General features: G+C 36.2%; 3 protein-coding genes across 3 annotated transcripts; 1 reads left to right on the top strand and 2 right to left on the bottom strand.

Moving 5' to 3' along the window:
- Positions 1–993: 993 nt before the first annotated feature.
- LOC147569356 (cellulose synthase-like protein G3) lies at positions 994–6,373 on the bottom strand. The gene is made up of 6 exons (XM_086655844.1): positions 5,717–6,373; positions 3,027–3,176; positions 2,770–2,889; positions 2,191–2,631; positions 1,752–2,099; positions 994–1,612 (listed from the first exon to the last, which is right to left on the bottom strand). The coding sequence occupies exons 1-6, from the start codon at positions 6,311–6,313 to the stop codon at positions 1,061–1,063; spliced, it is 2,208 nt and encodes a 735-aa protein (XP_086511970.1). The 5' UTR covers positions 6,314–6,373; the 3' UTR covers positions 994–1,060.
- A 4,774-nt stretch (positions 6,374–11,147) lies between these two features.
- LOC147569355 (phytolongin Phyl2.2-like) lies at positions 11,148–12,687 on the bottom strand. The gene has a single exon (XM_086655843.1). It carries the CDS (start codon positions 12,121–12,123, stop codon positions 11,410–11,412), a length of 714 nt encoding a protein of 237 aa, XP_086511969.1. The 5' UTR covers positions 12,124–12,687; the 3' UTR covers positions 11,148–11,409.
- Positions 12,688–13,463: 776 nt separating this feature from the next.
- On the top strand, positions 13,464–18,633 carry LOC147569354 (cellulose synthase-like protein G2). The gene is made up of 6 exons (XM_086655842.1): positions 13,464–14,379; positions 15,792–15,944; positions 16,109–16,234; positions 16,501–16,947; positions 17,049–17,396; positions 17,881–18,633. Exons 1-6 carry the CDS (start codon positions 13,762–13,764, stop codon positions 18,475–18,477), a joined length of 2,289 nt encoding a protein of 762 aa, XP_086511968.1. The 5' UTR covers positions 13,464–13,761; the 3' UTR covers positions 18,478–18,633.
- The last annotated feature ends 2,814 nt before the right edge of the window (positions 18,634–21,447 follow it).

Genomic DNA, 21,447 nt, shown 5'->3' with positions numbered 1-21,447 from the left:
TCATATTATTCTAAAACATGTTAACGCTGACACTCATTCCACATCCTAAGCGCAAGAAATCTGAAAATCACAAAAGGTTAGAGTGAGACAGTTAGGGTTTTGAAATTACTAGATCCGGAACTTCAAGCTTTGTGGAGAAGGAGAGAGTGATACGAGTTAGAGAGAGAGAGAGAAAGAGAGAGAGAGAGAGAGAGAGAAAGAGATAATACCTCACCCGAGCTTCAGCTTCAAGTTTTTCTCTGAAAATCGGAAGTGTTGGAGAAGAAGACGACTGGAACTCCGACTTTGAGATCTGTCCGAAATTCGGGAGGATTTGGGTTGATTTGAGAATTGGATTTGGGGCGTAAAAATCTAAAATCCTAGCAAATCTTAGGGGGTAGGGTGGAATTCTGGGCTAATACAAATTATGGAATTAGAAATCCTTGGGATTCAAGAGTCCTAGGATTTTGTGTAGCCAAACAGACCAAGAATTCATGAATCCTACCAAATCCCATTTTTGGTAGGAATCCTAGTTAGGAATCCTGCATCCAAACACACCATAAATCTTCTTCATTTTCATCTAGAAAATCAGTTCCTTCTTCAATTTCTCCTATTTCATCTTCTTCTTCCTCTTCTTCAATATCAATAACAGCCAAATTTTGTTGAAGATTCTTATTTACTTTAGGCTGGGCATACCTAAAGAAACAGTTTGTAGCAAGATGACCTCATATTCTACAAATTTCACATGGCACTGTCCCAAAATCATAATTTTCAGTTTTAGGACCTAATTTATCACCCAAATTTTTTATTTTATAATTATCATCCCGCAGGAAAATGGGATAAATTATTTTGTGCAAATACCTCAATATTTTACTTCGTGTACGAGAATATAGTAGAAGAGAAACACTGCAAGTCTTTTGAAAGTGCAAAACGTAGAACATTAAATGCATCCCTAGTTAGTCAAAAACCAAAACAGATTGCTCAACTAATCAAAGTATAAACCCGTCGGTAACATTTGATATGAACCGTTGCTAATGGCATTATTGGTCAACTAAGTTGACAGTCAAATACAAAACCAACTTCATATTTTACGTGTAAAAATGACTACTGAAAACAAAAGTAATGCTACAAAAGTAGACACCATTGTAGTCTTCAAAGGCATTCTTCCTTTATCATTCCTCAACGCAATTGCTTCGTAAACTGGCCAAGCATTTACCATCACAAACCCTGACATGAACAATTTAGCAAAAATTTCTTCCATGTTCACATAACCCAAGATTACTCTTGTTAAACCTATCGAAAACGCAATTAGATTGATTATGGCTGCTGATGTTAACGGTACAAACAACGGCGATGCGACTCCAAACTCAAAAATTCCTTGTTCGTAACGTTTACTTTGGTCATCGTCGATAACTTTACTTGTTATATTGAATCCAAAGCTAGAAATATGTAATGACTGAAGTGTGAAGTCGATAGCTCCGAATAAGTAAGATGAAATGCCTCGGATAGACCACATTCTTTGGTCACACCACCATTGTCCCATAGTTCCTCCCAATAGAACAAAGTCCAGACAATCTTGTATATAAGACCCAAGGAATAGGAAAGCATACAAGTAGAACCAAGGATCAGAGACCTGCAATATCACAATAGCATTAGAAGTGATGGAAGACATGGGCTTATAATTGGCCCAAGGCCCAGCTTGTTATGGGAGAATCAATGGGCCTAAGGCCCCCTGGAATTGAGGATCATCGAATTGCATTATCTATACATACCTTGGGAAAGATCTTCATTTGATTGAAAATATCTAATGGAAGAGCAAGTGAGTATACAGTGATTGGGATGGACCAAATAGCCCAAAATGCAAAGTGCGAATAAGCTAAGCCCATAAGGATGCCCCTAGATTTTGTTCCATGTGTAATTGGGCTGAACTCAGAAAAGGCTACTTCTAGTAAGCCCACTGCCCATCTTTTGTTCTGGCTTAATACATCATAGAGGTTGATTGGAATGTCACCCAAAAATGCAGCCCTTTTTGGATGATAGAATATACTGTTCCATCCTTGACAATGCAACTGATAGCCTGTATAATAGTCCTCCACCAGTGACCCATATCTGAAGCCCATCTACAAACATATGTACATGTCAACTATCACGTCATGTTATTAGATTTATTTAAAAATTGCAAGTGAAGCCCAATAGTCCGCTTCCGCTTACCTCAGAACCCCATTTTGCACCACGTTCGTAATCACAACTTGCAACAGTATGAGCTTGTTTAAGAACCAATTCAGACTGAATTGACTTATCTACGACATGTTCGGGGTTTAGCTCTTGAATTTCAGCAGATATGAATGAAGAAGGGCCACCAAAGAAAGCTCGTCGACGGAAAAAGGTTCCAGTCCCTACATAGTTCGTCCCTTCCAAACCGTCCATACCAATAGGGTTTATTTGAAATAGTCGTTTATTTTCACCACCGTAGATGTCATTCGTGTTGATCCCATGAAAACGTTGCGGGAATTGTAAATAAGCATATTGCGACATCTTCGAGTCTAACAGAAAACAAAGCATATAAATCGGAGTTTTGGGGTCGTTTGAGTACATATCACAGTCTAATGTTAGGACAACAGGTGCATTTGTCATTGAAGCCGATACCCGGAGCTAAAATCACAAGAAAAAAAAACTGTCACTACTACATGTATAGAAATCAATTTTTGTTTCTTTTCAAAAGATGAAAGATGTGCAAAAAACAATTTCACTTTACATATATGTGAAAATAATGTTTCTGAAATAACTTACGAGAACGTTAAGAGCTCCGGCCTTGAAGTGGTGTGGGGAAGCCTTGCTTTTCTCTCTAGAGACATACACAAGATTTGGCATATCGTGGCCCATGACGTCTTTGTCACTCTCTAACAAAACCTGTTAACAAACAAGATAACATTTTGACATTTGTAACTATTGATATTCATTCTTCAATATTATCTATAACCGATTCAACTCAGTTTCCACTCAGATCTGAAGTGTTGACTGAGTCGAGTCAGTCATCATCTTAATACCTGAATTACAGTGGGATGATCTTGACGAGAAAATCCAGCCGTCCATTTGTTGAAAGCTTGACGTTCCTCGTCGCTTTTGATGTGCTCATCAACAATGCAACCTCTCTCAACAGCACTCTCTACCTTCATCTTCATTGTTTCATACATAATCTAGATCAGAAAAATCCAATGGTTAAAATCAATCATGTTGGTCAAATCAAGAGAGGTCCAACATTGAAAGCTAATCTTGATATACTTGTCAATGTGGTCATAAAAGAAGTCAAGATACAGCCAAACTTTTCATTTTGTTAGACGTGAGATTTTTGTTTAAAAAACTTCGAGACAAAAATTTGTCTCTATAGTTGGTCCTACCAAGTTCAGCCACCCAAACATTTACAAAATAAAAAAAAAAATCTACCTTTAATTATTTTCTTTTGTGGATCTTGAGATATATTGTTGACTTAGTAAACATTAAAGCAATAGAAACCATTTCGATTTCAACACAGAAGAAAATGTGACCATTTCTATTCAATCGAGTAATTGTATATTGGACCCCCTACCACGTGAAATCATGTGGTTTGATGAGATTATCTTTCGACCGAAATATGCTATATTTTTTATATTATCGTGTTCAGTGGTCCCCCTTAAGCCCCAACCCTCAAATGAAAGAGTAACATCTTGAAAATCTTTTGATTCTTTTTTAATGAGGGTAGTGATGTAGAAAATTGGGTTTCAAACCTACTAATTGAACTGTTTAGAGAAGTAACAAGATAATTAAGCAGTCTAACACAATAATAGAGTGAAAGTGACATCTTGTAGGAGACGTTCTCAATTAGAACAACTAACAAGTTAAATAGTCTAATATGGTATCATAACGAGAGATTTAAAGGAGGTACCGTTGAAACCAAAATGATATAAACTATAATCATATGTTTGTCTGAAGCTAAGATGGAACGTACAATTAATGATTAATGATCATCTACAAGCTATAACATCTTTAATATAAGTTAAAAATACTCGATCTGATACTTTTTCTCTATTTAATGTTATAATTTGACAATTAAACTATCACTAACAACTGATCAAATTAAAAATTGATAAAATTCATATAATATACTAACAAACATAAGTTATCATAAGAAATTTCAGTGATATAGACAAATAGCTGTATCATTAATACTGAAGAAAAACAAAGTTTAGGTCTATTCATGTTGTTTCAACAAAAAAAAAGGTCTATTCATGTTGGGCCATGGCAGTACCTAGACGCACACTATACGGAAAGAACACATGGTCTATGAAAGAGATGGATAGTTTGATTATATATCCAACTCCCGGATCTACGGAATCTTTTTGTCTTTTTCCAATGAGTAGTCAAGAGCAAAATAATGCGACCGACCAATCAGTACCTTGATGCAATCTTTTTTTATTTGTTGAAAAGTACCTCGATGCACTTTCACCCAAGAAAAAAAGTACCTTGATGCAGTCTAGGATTTCGACAAAAAATCTAACGACTGTACGTCCATGATAACGGTCAATCTGTTGAGTGAAACTTTACCGCTTTTGTTCACCCACTTGTGGCGAAGGTCACTGAAACTTATTTTAGTCTTACAAAAAACAATAATTTTCCAGAGGCCCACCTCTTTGGGGAAAGTAGGAATATTTCTGGTGAAGACGATGAAAAATGAAAAAAATCAGACCAAACGCACCTTATAAGTCGCCGGCAGAAAGTCACCGGCCGGATGATGTCGGTGACGACCGCCGACTTCAGCATTTTCTCTATCTCCCTTTTTTTTTCTCTCTCTCTCTCTCTCTTCTCTTTTCCTTCTCTTTCTCTTTCTTCTCTCTCTTCTCTTTATCTCTCTTTCTTTCCTGTCTCCGGCGAAGGGGAGGAGCCCCTTCGCCGGAGCTCGTCTGGTGTGCAACCAGACGAGTCTTGTTTGTTCTGAAAAATCAAACGAGATCTGGTTTAAAGAACAAACCAGACTCGTCTGGTTGCACACCAGACGAGTTCCGGCGAAGGGGCTCCTCCCCTTCGCCGGAGATGAGAGGAGGAGAAAAAAAAAGTTGTCGCCGGAGATTATGGAAGTCGTCGGAGATGGTAGGTGAAAGGAAGAAGAAGATGAAAAGGATTTGGTGGTTTAGGGGAAAAAAATCTAATTTATTTTATGTTTCCACTCAAAATTTCACACCCCGAAAAGTTCCTTTATTTCTCCGTAACACCGGCCTTTTCCAAATGGAGTTACCAATACAAAAGAATTTCTTGAAGATTGATAGTAGTAGTTATGGTATAGACCAATATGACTGTCAATTAAAAGTTTATTATATGATTGGCCTAATAATCAATTGTAATAGGGTAACAATGTAATAGTTTGCAATTCGATATGTTTTTAGTTTTTGTGGATTGATATTTTATTTAGAAATAATGGAAAAAATACTATGTGAAGTTTTCACAATGACCATACTTTATAATTTTACTCATAATAGAGGGCTTGAGACATATTTAGAATTTCATCAGGATTCTGTGTTATTATGAATTTATGTATTTAGTTATTCAAACATGTTTCCCAATACGAATTTGTAAAATAAAACAATTTGGGGCGTTTGGTTAACCTACACTTGAGAACTGGTTAGAGACTGTAGGTTATCAACTTAAAAACAAGCTCCATAAAGTAGAAATCATGAATAAGAAAATTATGTAATCTATTTTGTACCTTAAGCTGGTCAACTTCAGCTGACTTATTAGCATGGACAGAGCTAAAGTGCGCCTCAGGGGATCTATCTTCTATCCTGTTCTTTTTACAGTAAGGTAACCAGTGAGTAGCAAACTTTGAAGCTTCAAAGAAAGCAAATAGAGTCAACTCTGATCCTCCATCATCCGATACATATACCGATATCTTATCGGACGGATAATCATAAGCCATGACTGATAAAGCTGTGTTAACTACACCCATGGGTGGCTCCTTGTATGGATCAGCTGTGCATATGAACACGTCTAGCTTTGGATAATCACCTTCGTTCGATACCACTTTGGATAGGTTTTCTGGGTGAACGTGGCGGGTAACGGGACGCATACGGAAGGATTGAGTGGTGGCCCACATGAAAGCTAGTATTACATCTGAAAGTATGAAAGTGAGGTGGAGAAAAATGGTGTTGGTTGTGATGGAGTGGACGAGAGTGAGGAAGTGGTGGAAGAATAGAGAGATAATACCGCACATGTAAACTAGGGCAAATATACGATTAAACATCGTGAAATGAAGGACTTTAAGCGTGTGAAGAGGAGGAGGAGAAGAAGAAGAGGAAGTGTCCATGGTGGACTTATCTGTTAACCCACTCTATATCCCTAACACAGAACAAGATAGGGTTGAGGAGAAATAAGTGAGGAAATATATAAGCAATTTGAAGAAAACCGCACGTGGGAACATTTAGGCTAGGGAATTTAGGCCTGGGCATCCCCGATCAATTAGGGACACTCTTTCTTTTCTTTTCTTTTTTTCCGTTTTCCACCTTTTCTTGTTGTAGTAGCAAGTCAGAGTTCCAAGTTTGATTTCGTAGAAGGACAAATCCAGAATCTATTAACTATCGGTATAAATAAAAGATAGTTGACATGGGCGTTAGACCCGACCTACAGTTTAGATGTGCTTTAGGCCCACTAGTTAAGATGTTTAACTTCGGGTGGTTATGTTGTTTATCACATCCTAATGATGTATCAGTGACTTCTAGTGACTATCGTAATCTATATATATAAAAAAAAGCAAGCCTACTCCTTTAACGGTAAGATTCCAGAAAAATCAGCTCCACTTGTGCGAACTACACGCCTAAAACGACACGATCTTCTTCATCTTGAATAATTTAAAATCAGAAATGAAGTATGACTATGCATAATTTTAGATGCCTTACATTCTTTTTTGAAAAAAAAAATGAATGAAAAGTCCAAAATCTGGACCCTAATAAGAAAAATACCATCTAAAAATAATAATGTAAAAAAAAATTCATTTTTTAACACTTTTTAAACTGTTTACAGCATATATAATTATGTTGTTAACAAGACATTCATATTTTTTTCATAATCCCCTTCTCACCCTTCTATGTTGATAATATATATAAATATGTTCTTATAAACTCTTGACAACATATACGATTGTGTTGTTATAAAGTGTTGACTGTTATAGGATGGTACGGACCAGCCTTCCGGGCTGCTAGTGATACTGTCCGCTTTGGCACACATGTGCCTCACGGTTTAAAAAGACTTCACTAGGGAAGGGTGCTTAACATCTTAAGAGGAGCACCACACTCCGTCTCCCATCAATGTGGGATTGACTTACAACATACCGTCCCAAGACCACATCATAGTAGAGCGAATCGTGCTGATAACGTGTTATAAGATGGTGCAGACCAGCCTTCCTGGCTGTTAGTGATACCGTCCGTTTTGGCACACCTGGACCTCACGATTTTAAAAGGCCTCACTAGGGAAGGGTGCTTAACCTCTTAAGAGGAGCACATACTCCGTCTCCCACCAATGTGGGATTGACTTACAACATTGACAACATATACAATAATGTCATGACTTCTTATATAATGTTGAGGGTTATTTCTTTTTTGACCCTATAATTTGTGATCAGCTTTCTTTTTAGCTCCATGTTTTTCGTAAATTCAAAATTAACTTTCTTTTTCTTTAATTCCATCTAATTTAGGGTCAATATTTATCTTCCAAAAGTACCTTTGTGTGCGTCAGACGCCATGAATACTTATCCTCTCGCGGTTGTGAAATAAAGAGTTCTCAAAAAAATAAACAAAAGGTTGAACTATGTTTTGACCACCAATTTGTGACCAATTAGTCATTTAACTCTCACAAAGTGTCACGTAATTTGATTTAACCACTAAAGAGTAAAGACCAGAAGTATCTTAGAAGCTAAGATAGGATTAACCATAAAAAATGTAAAAGGGAGTTTTAAAGGCGCCTTTCTTTATTGTGACTGATGCCTCCTTTCACAAACTTCCTTTCAAATATGCCTTGAGAGAGGCACCATTAACATTTATCAGGAATGCCTTTAAAACTTTCCGAATGTGAAAACATTAATCTCTACATTTTTTAAAGTTATATGCCCTTCTTTCCTCCGCTTCGTTTCTTCTTTCTTCACTTGCCACCTTATTGTTGTTCTTTTTTATCTCTCTTATTCTCTGTTTTCCCTTCACTCTCATCTTTTTCTGAAAATGGTATACCACTGAAGAGCTCTTACGTTTGAGGAGTTCTTCTATTTGAGGAGCTCCTTCATTTTTGTTCTTTTAGTTTGTTCTCTTTGAGCATATATTGGTAGAGCTTTCATTAATGGAGGCCTAGGAAAGATGGAGCTTGGAGGCATTGGCGAAACCATGAATTATTTGATGTGGGGGGCACATTTTAGTGACAATAAATAATAAAAACTTATACCGAGAAAGAATTATGCTCGGAGGGTTGAGTTAAAAGTGAAACGCAAAGTTATATATACACATAAAACCCACTCATTTATAACCAACTCATTGAAAAATCGGGCATTTTTTTAGTGTACATGCATTACTTGTAAACACAACGTAAGAAAAGATCACAAAATAAAAAGAGTGTTGTCAATAGAATGTTTCCCTCTCTCGGCGATAGAGAGATATAGCGAGATGAAGAGTTAGAAAGAGGGAACCTCTCAATTTTTCTGCTGCATGCGATGAAGGGGCTCTTTTCTGACGGGGTTTGTTCATAAATTTCTCCATCCATCCACTCCTTTTTTATCTCTTCTGATAATTGTCTATTTAGCTGGCAAAGAATTGCCCTCATGATTGTTCATCCTCTGTTCTTTTGTTGTCAGCCTAATAAAGTTTTTGTTCTAGAAATTTCGATTTTGATGAAGCAAAAGACGAATCCGATTTTGGTTCGTACATCGGTAGCATATACAGTATGTAATTGTCGAAGTGAAATACGGACTCGGTTGTAGGGAAGTAATAATTGAGATTCTAATTAGTCAGTTGGGCTTCAAATTTCAGTGAGGTTTGAACTAGTGCTCTATACGTGAGTTTTGGGGGGCACATTTTGGGTATTGCTCAAGGGGTGCTATGTGGGCTCGCCGCTGCTTAGAGGCTCTGTTATAGCAACTCCAACCTCAGCCGCTCTTAGGCCGAAAAAATCACTTTTTCATTCAAAATTTTCAGCATCAGCTCAGTCTAAAAAATTCAGCTTCAACCCCAGTCTCTCTTGAGGCCGAAAATTTATACATGTGGAAAACGTGTGTGTCGATTTTTTGTGGGTGTGCTAAAAGTGTTTGAACTATTTTTGAAATAATATTTTTTTTAAAACAATACAAATTAGATTCGAAAAAAAGACTAATTAGATTTAAAAAAATCTAAAAATTTATTAGACTTCAAAAAAAACTAAATAGACTTAGGGACTAATATATTTAAAAAAAATAAAAATTTGGACCGTTGGATGCGATCCAATAGCCAGATCTGGTCGTTGGATCACATCCAACGGCTGGGTAAAATCCAACATGACCGTTGGGATGTCCCCAAGTCGACTCTTAACTAAGAGCCGACTGAGGTTGGATTTGCCAACTGAGGCCGAAAATTTAAATACCCGGCCTCAACCGGCTGAGCTTGGAGATGCTTTTAGTGGAGCTTTCAATGCCAAGCTATATTCCTTTCTACAATAAAGCTCGGTGGTTGGGGTGGGGAAGTAGGGGGTGGGGAAGTAGGGGGTGGTGGTACTTATTTGGTGATGGTGAAGAAGATGAAGTTGAAGACATTAGTTATTTAGTCCCTTTTAGGTCCGTCATTTAGAGCAAGTCCAATGGGGAGCGGTCCCGGGCCATTAATTTAAATTAAGGGCCCGGGACACCCCATCCTCCCCATTGGAGTGAAAACGGTCCCGGGCGGAGAGCTGAGAGAAACAAGGGTTGGCCCCTTACTCCCCAAGATACCGTTGGGGCTTCCCAACGGTCATATTGGGGAGCAAATCCCACCGTTGGATCACATCCAACGGTGGAAATTTTTTTCTTTTTTTTTTGTAAAATTAATTTAAAAACTTAAAAATTCATTAAAAACTTAAACTTAAAATAATCTAACACATTAATTCAAAAACTTAAAGAACTTAAACTTAAAAGATCTATTCGTTGTCGTTAGTTCTCGTATTCCACACGTGTTGATAAAAAGTTGTTTTTATAGAGAAAAAAAGTTGATAAAAAATTTAATATGGTGGTTGGAAGGGTAAAAAAAAGATAAATTCAAAATTCAGATTTAAGGGCCCGAGACCGCTCCCCATTGGAGCTGATTTTGAGGGTCTGAGCCCGGACCCTTAAATTTAAATAAAAAGGTGAATTTAAGGGCCCGGGACCGGGACTCATTGGACTTGCTCTTAGGTTTCTCCAATAATATTCGAAAATTCAAATATCTCATGTAAGAGAAACAAAAATTCAAAATATCTGATGTAAGAAAAACAATCAAATATGAGCAACATGGAACACTCTGGTGTACTCATTGTCTAAAATAGCTCACAACTGAATCCCTCGCTCTCTCCTCCCATCCATGGAATTGGTATATCTGTGTTTCTTCACATCATCCATGACTGGTCAAATGGGAACCTTTACGCTAGAACTAAAGTCACTGCTGCACCCATTCAAAGTTTCAAACTCTGAAGGGTAAGATAAAAGAGAGAAAAACAAAGGTAGGCTAAACAACAGAGTATTTGCCTTATCTAAGGTATCCTAGTCCAGTCCAGGTGAAAACCCTAAATCATGCATAAGTCAAAAACAATAACATTGGTATAGAGCCAGGCAGGTGTTACATCAAATAACTGTTCTATCCGCGAAGGAGCTACAGAAATGATTGGCATAACAAAACTAGTCTTTCAGACATTCAAAATGAAAAAAGAATGAATTATACTCCGTGGTTAAATTGGTGAAATTCAAGTCATTTCGATTACACAGAACCATTAAAACTATCCGTCTTTCTTCTCTAATCAACAATAACTAAATCAGAATAATATAACTCATTCTGTAACTAATTCCACAATAAGCTAATACCTATCTCATTATTCATTAAGGGTTTTTGTTTCTCTTCTCCTTCGAATGAGCAATATCAATAGATGTTTTTAATTACTCATAATGATCTAAGCTACCAACAGAATTTGAACACACCAACAAACCAAATCGATAAAAGAATTAGAAACAATGTCTATACAAAGTCAAGCATTACTTATATCAACAATCAAGCTAATAGACAGAGAATAACATATGAATGAAAAATACAACAACAACGAAATCGATACAAGGAAGAACAAATAGAATTACCCAAGTTAAGCTGTACCCAATATGAGAACTCGTCGATACGAAGAAATCAACAACAATGCCATTAGAACTCAAATCATCGAAGAGCTTGAAAAAATTATCTAGCTAGCAATGCAGTGAAAACCTCTACAAATCCATAACCAAACCCCAAGAAGAAGTAAGCAAATCATCAAATCTATTAACAATACTGTCCAAACATGTTTCCTCCACATTTTCTTAGCTTGTAAATAATCACAGTTTTCTACATAAGAACCATTCTTCAAAACCGATGTCGAAAATTCTCTAGTTAGGTTAACTTCACTAGACAGATCTACTTTCTTTTCAATTGGACTTTCAATGGTTTTCTCATCTGAATTTTTCTTCTTTTTTGAGTTTCTATTTTGGTTACCAATCAATGATTTTGATTCATTTCTTGATTTTTTTGATGATAATACTACTGGTGATTGAATTGAATTGCGAAATAATGGATTAAATTCTTCATGGAAACAATGAGAAGTAAGTTTTTCTAACCTTTTTGAAGATTTTTTCTTTATCAACTTCAAGAATGAAGTTTTAACTCGATCCAAGAACTGAAGACTTTGTGAATTTCCAACTTGTTCGTCCACGATAGTGAAATAAACGTATGGATCTTCCATTAAAAAGCTGTATATTTTGTTTCTAATCGTGTGAGAATATGTGATGTGGAAATTAGGGGTTTTTTCGATACATTGTAATGCTAGGGTTTCCAAATCGCTGTCGCCGGAGCTGATCTCCGCAAGAATCATGTTTCCTTTGGAAACAGAGGCGTAAAAAACCAGATTTGGATCAGAAACCATCAGTTGATCGAACAAAAACGATTAGAATAGAATTTTATGAATCAAAACAGAACAGGAAGAAGAATGAGAATAACAATTTCCGATACGAAAACCTAAATCCGCTTTACCGCTTAAACAACAACATTGTCATGAATCAAATCCGTGACGATCTCAAACGAAAACAAATAGGGATCTGGTCCGGGAAACAATGTCGTCCTCGATGAACAGAAAACAGCCGGATCAAGATCGTATTAAGGCGATTTCTTACATAATCGACTGCGATTTAGATGAAATTGACGAAAATTGATCAAATCTGGAAGGATTTCGCACGAAAGACGGAAATCAAAATATATCGATTGATTCAATCTGATTTCTCTTGGATCTTTAGATATTTGAAATGATGAAGAAAAAAGAGGAAGAAGAATGTATCAGAAAAGATATCTAAAATTCATTTTTGGAAGAATCTAATGGTTTCTTGTTTGAAGGAGAACTTTTTCCTCTCTCTCTCTCTCTCTAAAGTAACGAATCGATAACGATGGGTTCTTTTTCGAATCCAACGTCAGTTATTTGTGAAAGCTAAACAAGAATGTCTCTGGATTCGTTAAAATACCCTCCGATGTCTTCTTAATTTCAACCTACCTTTACTAGATTTGGAGGGGAAATTTTGCCTTCGACTCCCTTTCATATTATTGACTTCTGTTTAGATCTTTGTGTACTAATATAGGATTGTGTGGAGTTGCGGACCAACCTTCTAGTCTGCTACTGATACTGTCCGTTTTGACACATTTTAGAGCATCTCCAATGCAACACTCTAAACTTTTTATTTTACTTACATGTCATGGTTATTTTTGTGAAAAAATAATTAGTTATTTTGGAAATATACGAAGACTTGATTTCTATTGGTTGAAATTTAAATATTGATGAGTTGGACAATCAGAGATGTCTCAAGAGGACACTCTGAAAATAGAGTGTTGTTAAACGTCCCCCAGACATTTTGTCTACAAACTCAATGTCTATAAAGACATTTTGTGTATAGATAAATGTCTCGAAATGTCTACGAGACATTTTATTCATGACCGGCCAAATTTCCGGCTGGCGATTCCTGCCGGAGAAGATGATGATGTGGCGTGCTCAAATGATGTGGCAGAGAGAGGAAATGAGATGGAGGAGAGAGAGTAACGGAAAGTTAAAGATAACGGAACAAAGTGGCAATACGAGAATTATTGCTAAAGGTAGAGGCTAGGCAGGAAGCTGGTCACAAAGCTAGGGGCTATTAGGAAAATAACCCTAAAATCTCCCTTCAAGTTTTTCAGTCTCCCAAGGGAATCCTTCTATATATGGCATGTGACATACTCATATGTGATGTGGTCCATGAAGGGTAGGATCAGATTGGTGAAGGCGGCAGGACAGTGTGACCCGTCTAAACTAGGTTTCTAGCCCGCCCAGTTTGAACCTCTAAATTCTCATCATCAAATACATCACAGTATTTGTACATTTCCCTTTTATACCAGTAGACACTAAACAGTAGTAGTGTCTTCTCTCCTTCTTTTACTTACTATATAAAAACCCCAACCACACACTTATAAGTTAACATAATACAGTTTTAGAGGAACAAAAGAAAGTAGAGAAGAAGAAGAAGAACTCTGTTCTGGTAAAGTCATGATGAAGGGCGGAGAGAAGATCAAGTCTCTTCCACCACTCAGCTCATTCAAAATCCATCCAAGGCAAAAACCCACTCGTGTGTTCATGGTAGTTTACACGTGTGCCATCTTAGCCTTATTCTATCATCATCTAATTCATTCTAACCGTCCAATCAACTTACCATCTTTCACTCTCTTGATTGCCGATTTAGTCTTTGCTTTCATGTGGGTTACATCTCAAGCGTTTCGATGGCGTCCCATTCGTCGAAACGTGTATCCCGAAAATCTATCAAAAGTCGTCGCCGATGAAGATCTGCCATCGTTGGATGTGTTCATCTGTACAGCTGACCCATACAAAGAACCACCAATTGAAGTTGTGAATACAGTTTTGTCTGTATTAGCTTTTGATTACCCTTCAAATAAGATATCTGTTTATATCTCAGATGATGGTGGGTCTCAGATGACTCTATACGCCATGATCCAAGGGTCTAGATTTGCTAAACATTGGCTACCATTTTGTAAAAGGTACCAGATCAAAAATAGATGTCCCAAAATTTTCTTCAATGATGATGGAAGGAGTAGTAACACTGGTGATGATAATATTAGATTTCCCCCACAAGAGTTGGAAAAGATGAAGGTATCTCCCTCTCTCTCTCTCTCCCTCTCTCTCCATTTGATACTCATATACAACACTCTTAATTTCATAGAAGCACAAATAATTGGGAGAAAATAACATTAAAAAAAATGTCTCATTGTCCTGTCATTATCACCGTCCGAAATTAACCATTTTAATTACGTGACCTAAATTTGTTACAGACTTAAAACCTATCAAACAACTTTATTTGTATCCAAATTCAATAATTTAGATGAATTTTAGACTATAATTAATTGGGCTTTAAGTCTGTTCTTGTCTAATCTGGCAGTTACCGAACTTATCACATCTTTGATGTGTCAATCCCATTGTAATGACTATCGTGCATCGAAGTCAAATTCTCAAAAAAAAAAGTAATGTTAAATTTGTACTTTCATGGATCTAATGACTTCTGTATCGCTAATTAGATCCACTACCAACTGTGTTACTGGTCTATTTTAATTTAACGTGTACTTAATTAAGCAAACTGTCTTCACATGCCATTATTGACTTAGTACGTAGTTCTTTATTAAGGCCTTGAGGGGAGTACCGAGAGCATGTGAGAACCAATGAACCATCTCATAATTGAAACATTTTTTATTAAAAATTAGTATATATAAAGACAAATGCCTTTCTGGACCTATAGTATTTCTTACTTTTGTATCCCAATTTGCCTATTATTATATCATGAATATCTTACCACCAATTTTGATATAATTACATATCAAATTAACAACTCATTCTTTATTCCCAAAAGTTATTTGTTTATTTCTTGAATCTTATTCACCTACTTGCATATATTTTGACTTTTCCCTATTACCTAGGAAAATAGAAAAAAAATAATTAATCTTTTATTTTCAGTATTCAAGCCAATAGCCTAAGTTCTCTAACAAAAAAAAAATGCAAATAGCACAAGTGAAGAAGATAATGAAACGAAAACACAAACCTAGGGAAAATCAAGAAAGATTCTTTCCATCACATATATCTTATCTTATTGTATAATGTATACGTATTAAATTATCATTTTTCGTCCATTATGATGTTGATCTTACATATTTACACGTAGTCATTGGAAAATTCATATAAAAACTCATATATGTTGGGGTGATATTTCTTTGAGCAAAACCTCATGTTATCTCTTTATATTTTTCAGTTATAAATTATATTTTTAAAAAGAAAAAGGAAAATTCTTTTAGGTTAGCAAATTAACGTGATTGGATAATGACAACAAAAGAATGATAAACCATTTCACAAGTCCCTTTGAATTTTAAAATAGCGGTCAGCACTAGAACAAGGATTGGTCTCTTAATGGGTCCGTCCCTGATGCCAAAAATATGAAACTAGTTATATCCTTTTTAAGACTATTTACCCCAATTTTTTCGTTTGAAACTTTGACATATTTTTGATCCATTTTGTAGAACTTATATGAAGAATTGAAATTGAGAGTGGAGAGAGTGATGGAAAAAGGATATGTTGATGATGATATGATTACTAGCGAAGAAGTAGAACGAGAAGCTTTTGTAAAATGGAAAACTGGATTTAGTACCCATGATCACCCACCCGTCATTCAGGTTTATTTCTTCTCTATTTGTTTTCTTTTATTTTGGAAGTCTCTATTTGTTTTCGCGAGACAAATGTTATTAGTTGTAGGTACTAATAACATTTCTTGGCAAAGAAAAATAATATAAAATATATTCTTGTGTATAAATCATAAAATTAAGTATTGATTCGGCAGGTGATCATGGACGGAAGAGTAGATATCGATGTTTCTGGCGAACATTTACCTAATCTTATATATTTGTCTCGCGAAAAAAATAAAAAAGTTCACCACAATTTCAAGGCAGGCGCTCTCAATGTGCTGGTACGTTCGTAATTTTTTTTTCAATTTGTAGTTCTACAGGCACCTCAAAATATTTGCTAAAAGCGTTCTTCAATCTTTTCAGTCACACTTTTGAAAAATTTAAAATTCAATTTTGCAACAGTACTTATATATCGTGTGTAAAAGTATCATTAACTAAACAAAAAAGAACTTTGCAAAATCTAATTAGTAGTTTTTTTTTGTAATTCCAATGTTGTACAAGAAAAAGAACTTAACTTCGTTTTCTTTTTTAACTTTACTCTACGAAGATACGTGTATCAGCAATCATGACAAACGCACCAATAGTTCTTAGTCTCGACTGTGATATGTTCAGCAACGATCCTCGAGCCTCGCGAAAAGCCTTATGTCATCTATTAGATCCAATTGAAGGTCCAAAAATAGCTTTCGTTCAATTCCCTCAACACTTCAGAGGCATTAACTCGAGCGATATGTATAACAACCAACTTAAAAGACCATTTAAGATAAATGCTGAAGGTTTAGATGGTCTTGGGACTGTTAGTTATGTCGGAACTGGTCCTTTCGTTAACCGAAAGGCATTTTACGGACCCCCATCTCAAGCGAGCGTTGAAACATTCCCTGGATACCAAAACAATGGAACTTTAGATCGAAGTTCGATCAACTCAAGCTTGGTATTAGAAGAAGCTCATAAAGTTGCAGAATCCAAGTATGAGCAAGGAACAAACTGGGGATTGACAGTAAGCTCTCTTACTATAAAAAGATACTCCTCTCTTGTTATATTATTTTGTCATTTATACATTTTTTTCTAACTTGAATTCATCTATGTGCTATTGACTAGATGGGATTCAGATATGGGTCACTGGTTGAAGATTTTTTTACGGGTTTTCGAATGCAATGTGAGGGATGGAGTTCAGTATTTTGTGAGCCGGCGGTTCCAGCATTTGTTGGCGATTTTCCAATCAGTTTGAATGATACATTGACACAACTAAAACGGTGGTCAGTTGGGTTGATTGAAGTTGGTTTCTCCAAGTACTGCCCTTTCATATTTGGTACTAAAAATAAGTCTCTACTTATGGGCATGGCTTATGGATTCTATTCTATGTGGCCCTTATGGGGTATACCAGTTGTGATATATGGATTTCTTCCACAGCTTTGTCTTCTAAATGGGGTCTATTTGTTCCCTAAGGTATTCTCTCTCTCTCTCTTCCTCCCTCCTCCCTCCTCCTCGCCCTTCCTCTCTCTCTCTCTCCCTCTCGTCTAAAGTTTATTATGCGACACTTTCTACTATCGTAAACACTATCTTAGTTGTAGCGTGTGGGAGAGATGTTATGACCAAGTAGAGACTCTCAATGTGCTCAAGAGGTATGTAAAGTCCAAGATATAACAGTCGGCCGAATAACTTTTGAAGTTAAAGTCAATGTCTGGAGAGGAGATTGTTAGGATAATCCCACATTGATAGTGGAAGGGGCGTGATTGAGTTTAGAAGTGTTTAGAGGGTTAAATTATCAGATGATTTCATCAAATTGTGGAAGGATTTGATCAAACTTTGGTTCCTTAGGATCACATACTCTATTTCAATTTACAAGTATATGAAGTTGAATATATATTTTTACATTATAAGTATAATAAAAACTCCACTAATAGTATACATTGATATATATATTTTGCAGGTTTCAGATCAATGGTTCTATCTATATGTGTACCTCTTCGCAGCAACTTATCTTCAAGATATCGTTGAAAATTACTTGTGTGATGTACCATTCAAACAATGGTGGAATGACCAAAGAATGTGGATGATCCGAGGGGTGACATCTTATAGTTTTGCACTCGTTGAATTCGCGCTTAAACAAGTTGGTATTTCAACTCCGAATTTCAGTCTTACAAGTAAAGTGATCGATAACGAACAACAAAAACGTTATGATCAAGAGCTATTTGATTTTGGAGTGGAATCACCATTTTTCGTATCAATATCCACATTTGCATTAATCAATTTAGTGTCTTTAAGTTGGGGAATTATGAAGATAATTGTGGGAGATGGGAAGTTAGACGAGATGTTTATTCAATTATTTATAAGTGGGTTTGTGGTGGCGAATTCTTGGCCTATTTTTGAAGCTATGGTTTTAAGAAGTGATGGAGGAAGAATGCCTACAAGAGTAACTTCAATAGCCATTTTCCTTACATTGGTTCTTTGTTATGGAGTTGGTTTCTCCATGAAGCGATGCACAAAAATTTTAGAGTACGTTTTCGAACGTAACATGTATGGTTGAATGGTTGATCATATTCAATCAAAACGCTCAAAAGAACCTCTCTGTAATAGGTTTGAGTCGTGGAAGCAATCAGACAAATTTAGGTAGCTTGTTCGTACAATATTAATAATTAAACTTTTGATTCCGATATAATAATTTATAACATCTTTCTTCAAATGGGGTTTGTTGTATACTTTATATTGTACAGTCAGTCCACGCATGCGTGCTTAAATATTCAATTGTCTTGATCATTTTCTTAGCAGTTGGAGCATCTCCAATGCAAAACCCACAAAGAAAACTTCACAAGTCCTATGGGTCAAGTCTTAATTCAGATTGTCGTTCTTATGTGAAAAATGTAGATCTTCTAATTTTTGTGAGTGCCTAGTAAATGTCTCTAAATTTGTTATGTATTCTGGGAAGGTATCTTATGTGGTTTGCCATGATTCGCGATTTAGTGTATCAGAATCATCGAAAGCATGAATAGCAGCAAGCCACATAATATTACTGCCCGAAGTTTACCTGATTTATCTTGTTCCCTTACATTTTTCGCTTTTATGTGTTCGTCATTGTACATACCTTCGTTCTCTTACACATAATCCCTCTATTATTTCTTCAGTTCATTTTGCCCATTATATAAACTTCTTAAGCATGAACTCCAGTGAGTATCCGCTTGCTGCCATTTGTGATACAAGAGGATAATTAGGGTTATGGCCTTATGGGTTTGTTATCTCCTTGTAGGGATCTTATTCTTCCCATGTTTTTTTTGTTGGAAGTTATTCTTCCCATGTTTATATAGGGAAACACCAAAGTGACACAAGTAGTTAAGAGGCACTTTAGGTTGAAAGTTATTCTTCCCATGTTTGTATAGGGTCTTTTCATTCCAAAGCTTAATGATCTTTTCATTTTGTCTGTCTTGTTAACTCTTTTCCCTTTATGTTCGAAAGTTATGATTAGAATTTTACTTATGTAACTCTCATGTAAGTTATCAGAGGAATAAATACTCTCGTACCATGTAATGTTGTGGATTTTTTTTTTGAACGGAAATACCATAAACAAAAGATATTACAAAGTTGTCCACGAGAAATCAAAAATATAAAAGCAGGACTTCTAAGTAACACATTTATCAACTATGGGTCAAACAGTCAACGAGGACTCTACAAAGGACTAAACCAAGAAGCCGCTAAGTTGTGGGCGAGTTGATTTCTCTCACGTGGACAGAATTGAATTGCCACTCGCCGGTTTGAGATCGCACCACGTAAGTCGTTTACAGCCGTCCATAATCTCCACGGGATTGAAGGATCCACGGTTGTGAGCAGCTCCACCGAAACCCTAGAGTCGGTTTCCAATATAAATGCTTCCTCCCCCAGCCGATTAGCCAAACCAAAACCTAATTCTATTCCAAGAAGTTCACTTTCCAGAGCAGTCGCCGGAAAAATTAGTTTAGATTCTTGTCCGATTACCTCGCCTGAGCTGTTCCTTGCTACCGCAGCACAAGAACCCACCATGATTGATCTAAAAGATCCATCACAATTAATTTTTATTGTACCCTCAGGAGGTGGTATCCATTGTTGTTCCTGCAAGAGATTATTAGTTTCATTAAGAGGTAAGTTAGGGATCACAAACCTTAAAGACTCCTTCGTTCTTCGCCAACATCCAACTATATCTAAGGAGGAGTGATTAAATATCAAATCGTTCCTCATCTTCCACCAATTCCAAAGAAGATAAGTAGCTTCCAACCATGTATTGTTACCATTAATGTTTTGTAAAAGCATAGATCTCAAAGATCCCACTAAATCCGTATTTAGAGGTTGTAGATCTGTATTATTCGTATGCCTAATTAGATCTTTGAAACTGTTGCAGTGAGAGAACAAATGATCCCTGGTTTCAATCTCCCTTCTGTCGCACATGGTACACAGGTTAGTTATATTGGGTACCTTACTACTAATATTGGTTCGAGTAGGTAAGCCATCATGAATTAATTTCCAAATAAATATTTGTATATTCGGCTCCATTTGTTTCTGTTTCCAGAATATCTTCCATGGAAAATTATAAGCTTGATCAGAAATAATAGGAGTGGTTTTGATCTGTTGGTAATAAGATTTTGTGGAGAATTGTCCACTCTCTACTGAAGTCCAAATAAGCCTATCATTTTGTGGTTGTTGAGGAAGCACTATACTTGAAATAGCCTGTATTGATGATTCTTCAAAATATGTGTTAAGTAACTCCATATCCCACTGTTTAACCATTGAATCACTCTTTATTAAATCTGCCACCCAATATATGTTGTTTGGAAGTTCTTGTTTAAACTGTAGCTGATGACCTTGTAAATCAGGGATCCATGGATCTTGCTTAATTTTAATTCTTGAACCGTCCCCAATGAGCCAAAGACAATTCCTGTGAATTGTCGCTTTAGTATGTGTAACAGCTTTCCAAAAATTTGATGTCGAGGTTGGATTAGAAGAAGACCAAAAGTCATCACCCGTAATGTATTTTGCCTTTACTAACTTGACCCATATACTATTTGAATTTGTTAGTAACTTCCAAGTCATTTTAGCTATTAGAGCTTCATTGACCTCTTTTAATGACCTAATTCCAAGTCTTCCACTTTTCTTTGGACTACAGAGAATATCCCACTTTATGAAATGTAGCTTCCTCTCATCGGGATCATGCCCCCACCAAAAATTCCTTTCTACTTTTTCTAACTTATGGATAACAGTCTGAGGTAGAATTTGGAAACTAAAAGGATATGTACAGAAGGAGGATAAAATAGATTTGATTAGTACCGTTCTTCCAGCCTGAGTAATATATTTCATTTTCCAAGTTGATAGAGATTTTGTGAATTTTTCTTCTAACCATTGATGACTTTTAATCCTGTTGCTTGGCTTGAGTATGAAGGACCCGAGATACTTTGATTGATCATTCATAAGAGGAGCTTGGAGTTGATTGGTATATGCATTCCTAATGGTGGTCGGAACTCCCTTGCTGAAGTGG

The sequence above is a fragment of the Eschscholzia californica genome, unplaced genomic scaffold (genome assembly GCF_041429995.1).
Source record: "Eschscholzia californica isolate CP2 unplaced genomic scaffold, dmEscCali1.0.p SCAF_1, whole genome shotgun sequence".
NCBI lineage: Eukaryota > Viridiplantae > Streptophyta > Magnoliopsida > Ranunculales > Papaveraceae > Eschscholzia > Eschscholzia californica.
This window is presented reverse-complemented; position numbering and strand designations above follow the sequence as displayed.